At 32.8% G+C, this 3,626-nt stretch overlaps 1 protein-coding gene across 1 annotated transcript in view; it reads left to right on the top strand.

Annotated features, from left to right (window-relative positions):
- Positions 1-2,541, top strand: part of LOC117101036 (histone-lysine N-methyltransferase, H3 lysine-79 specific-like) — a 5,980-nt gene extending 3,439 nt beyond the window's left edge. Inside the window, exon 3 of the mRNA XM_033240902.1 lies at positions 2,501-2,541. Coding sequence (XP_033096793.1) covers positions 2,501-2,541 — 41 coding nt within the window. The remainder of the gene's footprint in view (positions 1-2,500) is intronic.
- Positions 2,542-3,626: the final 1,085 nt, after the last annotated feature.

The following is a 3,626-nucleotide window of genomic DNA, read 5'->3' on the forward strand; positions in this document are numbered from 1 at the left end:
ATCTATATGTGTATAAGAGACAGATATATATATATATAATATATATGTGTGTGTGTGTGTGTGTGTGTTGTTGCAAGAATTGCAACATCCATGTTTCGGTCTGAATTTCACACTATTGATAAATTATTTACAGAAATGTATGATTACATTATCATTTTATGTCATTTGAATACTGTTTTGTAATTATTATGTTCTACGTATAGGCCTATATTTAAAAAGTGTGATATGCAATAAGATATTTTATTTATAAATTTATATTTATAAAATGATGAAAAAATAAATGAGATTGAATGAAAATGGGTTACCCCCACACAAGAGAAGAAAAAACTAAAAAGATCAATACACTTCGCTAACATTTAAAATGATAATTCATGGTGATTATAAATGATGATATTGATAATAAATGATGATGATGGAACTTAAATTACCTTTTTAAATTGCTTTTATTTGACAAATTGAGTCAACAAAAACAAATTAGAGTATTACTTTTTAAATTGTGACATAAATTTGAGTTTGAAATATTATTTGAACTACTTGTAATAATAAATATCTTATCCTAAAACAATCATAATGAAAACCATAAGTCGAGTTGTATAGTGTTCTCGCATAAGAAGTATTTACTAAATATAATGCTGATATTAGTTACTTTCAGGACCATAGCTAGACTCATTGATCATTGGGAGGGAATTTAGAAATTTTAGAGGGGGAAAACTAGCATAAGGGCTCACCACACCCACCTCAGTCTCACAATGGTTAGAGATGAACTTAAAAATAGCACTCTTTGATATTTAAAAAAATTATAATTGTTTATAATATGACCAGTTAGGCTGACGTTCAATTATAAATACATCAAATATATATGTAAAAAAAAACTATAGGAGGGAATGGCAAATATCAGGAGAGTCTACTCCCACCTCAGCCCCACAATTGTTGGGACTGACGCGAAAAAATATCAATGATGTAACACTAAAAGCCCAGAAATTGCATTCTCAAATATTTATTTTATAGTGTCTTAATTGATATCATGTCTCGTTCAATTTTAAGTACATTTTAGTATTTGTAGGCCTATGCATGTATGGCAAACATATGGAGAAAGTACCAAGCGTTTAACACCCGCCTCAGCCCTATACTGTCGTTAGGGCTGTGGCAAAAATAAACATAAAAGTGTAGCAGCTCTAAATGCCCGTAAATAGCAGCATTCTTATATGGTGTTGCTGAAAAAAAAATCAGTAACATTGTCCTATTAGTCAAGTATCACCTACAGTATTTTTCTAATAAGACATCAATAGTGTTTCGCTTTCTGAACAGCGAAACTGTAGCATTCTTGCCAATCAGTAACGCCTTTTATTTTTTTTTTCAACCTCTGAAGGGCACCCCGAGCACCAGTGGATACGCCACTGAATGTAGGCATATATATGTTATAAACTACACAGAGGAGATTTTTAAAAACATTACCTCGCCAAACGGAAACAATAGCCTAATTGCCCACGAAGCTGCAATTTGCAAACCGCGCCCACTACGTCCAATAGAAATCCTGTTGCAGAGCATCGAGCGAGGTACTATAATAGTCGCAAATAGTTTTACTGTATTTTGTGTTGTGAAATGTTTATCTGTATTTTAACATTTTAAAGCATTTTTAGAACAATCTTGTTTTCGTCTTTGTTAGGGTTGTATTTTTTTGCCCATTTCCTCATTAAATAAATTTACAAATTTAATAAGCATGCACAAATTATAATCACATAATACATTATTTATGTGACATACGATTTTTTAATGTCAGTCCATTATAAAGGCTAACTAACATTTCTTCATATAGTTATCGTATGGTTTAATTTATAACAAGTAGTTTCTATGCAAGTCGCATGTGCCCTAAGGCAAAATACTTAATATAGGAGTGCAAGTCGCATGTGCCCTAAGGCAAAATACTTAATATAGGAGTGCAAGTCGCATGTGCCCTAAGGCAAAACACTTAATATAGGAGTGCAAGTCGCATGTGCCCTAAGGCAAAACACTTAATATGGGAGTGCAAGTCGCATGTGCCCTAAGGCAAAACACTTAATAAAGAATAGGAGTGCAAGTCGCATGTGCCCTAAGGCAAAACACTTAATAAAGAATAGGAGTGCAAGTCGCATGTGCCCTAAAGCAAAACACTTAATATTTTTGTGCGCATCTCACTATTTTAAAAATAATTGTTATTGTGTTTTTAAACTAGTTTCACAATTTAGATTTTTCTCTAACCATTATTTTCTGGTGTTTTGGTATAAAATGTAAATGTAATTGTAATGTGTAATTTAATAAATCATTTTGCATAATAAATGAGTGTGGGTGGTCAGTCGGTAAAGTAATTCTTATTATTATATCGATATTTCTATTATTACTTATATTATCATAGGAAAAATATCTCAGTTTAGCGCCCTCAGTCGGTTGAAAACTAACGTTTTGATAGGATACTGCAACAAATAAATAAAATCTCCAAGTTATCAATTTTTGTTATCAACAGCTAAGCCATATCTTCCACCTTCTCTATTAGCAGTGAATTAATATTTGTCTTGTACTCAAACTCTTGAAATCATCTTTTTTTTTTGTAATTTTAGGCCGATTACCAGACCTTTCCTTTTAATGGGTGTGCGACTTAAGAATCAGTTCAATTTTGTTTATGTACTTCTTCCTATGAGTACACAATATTTAAACACTATTGTATAGGGTAAACAATGAGTATGCTAAACTAAATCCCAGAAAATGGAACTAAATCCCTATTACAATGAAGTCTAATGGTCATATTTAGTGAATTGCATGTGAAACAGTAGTGATGATTAAAGTTTATAAGTGACTGGCATAGATTAACTTCTTGTAAGACAATGCATACATCCCATCATTTAGCCTCACGCTCAGCGTACCTCCATGCATTGCATGTGAGTGTGATGAATACAATTTATAAATGACTTACGTAGAACATCTTCTGGTAAGACAATGTATATACATCCCAGCATTTAGCACCCCACCCCCATGCATTGCATGTGGCAACAATGTGATAAATAAAGTTTATAAACGACTGGCGTAGAACAACTTTAATATAAGAATTTATAAAGCGTCAATTAAACGACCGAGGTGCATTATCAAAGGCGCTTTGCACGTTAATGGAAAAGGTGATTTTGAGTAATTTTTTAAATGAAGCACAGAAGAACAGTTTTTAATATGTACAGAGAGTAAATTCCAAAGTGTAGGAAGACAATGCATATACATCCAATCATTTAGCACCACGATCAGCTTACCTTCATGCATTTATGTGGCAACAGTGTGATGAATAAAATCTATAAACGACTGGCGACCCTTAGTACAACATCTTGTAAGATAATACATATACTTCCCAGCATTTATCCCCCTCCCAGCATGCATTGCATGTGGCAACAGTAGGGATGCATACAATTTATAAGCGACTGGCGAGACAATGCATATACATCCCAGTATTTTGGGACATCTATTAGAGGACACATTTCCAATTGCTTTGCCCAGGTTAAGTTGTGAGAAATACAACATTTGTCAGAATTGATCATTTTTAATGTACCTTAGTGCTGTCGAAATATTGACAACATTCTGCAGTTTCTTCTTGTAGAACCAATGTAAAA

Source organism: Anneissia japonica, unplaced genomic scaffold, assembly GCF_011630105.1.
Source record: "Anneissia japonica isolate Jap-2015-1 unplaced genomic scaffold, ASM1163010v1 scaffold1785_len1016330_cov206, whole genome shotgun sequence".
NCBI lineage: Eukaryota > Metazoa > Echinodermata > Crinoidea > Comatulida > Comatulidae > Anneissia > Anneissia japonica.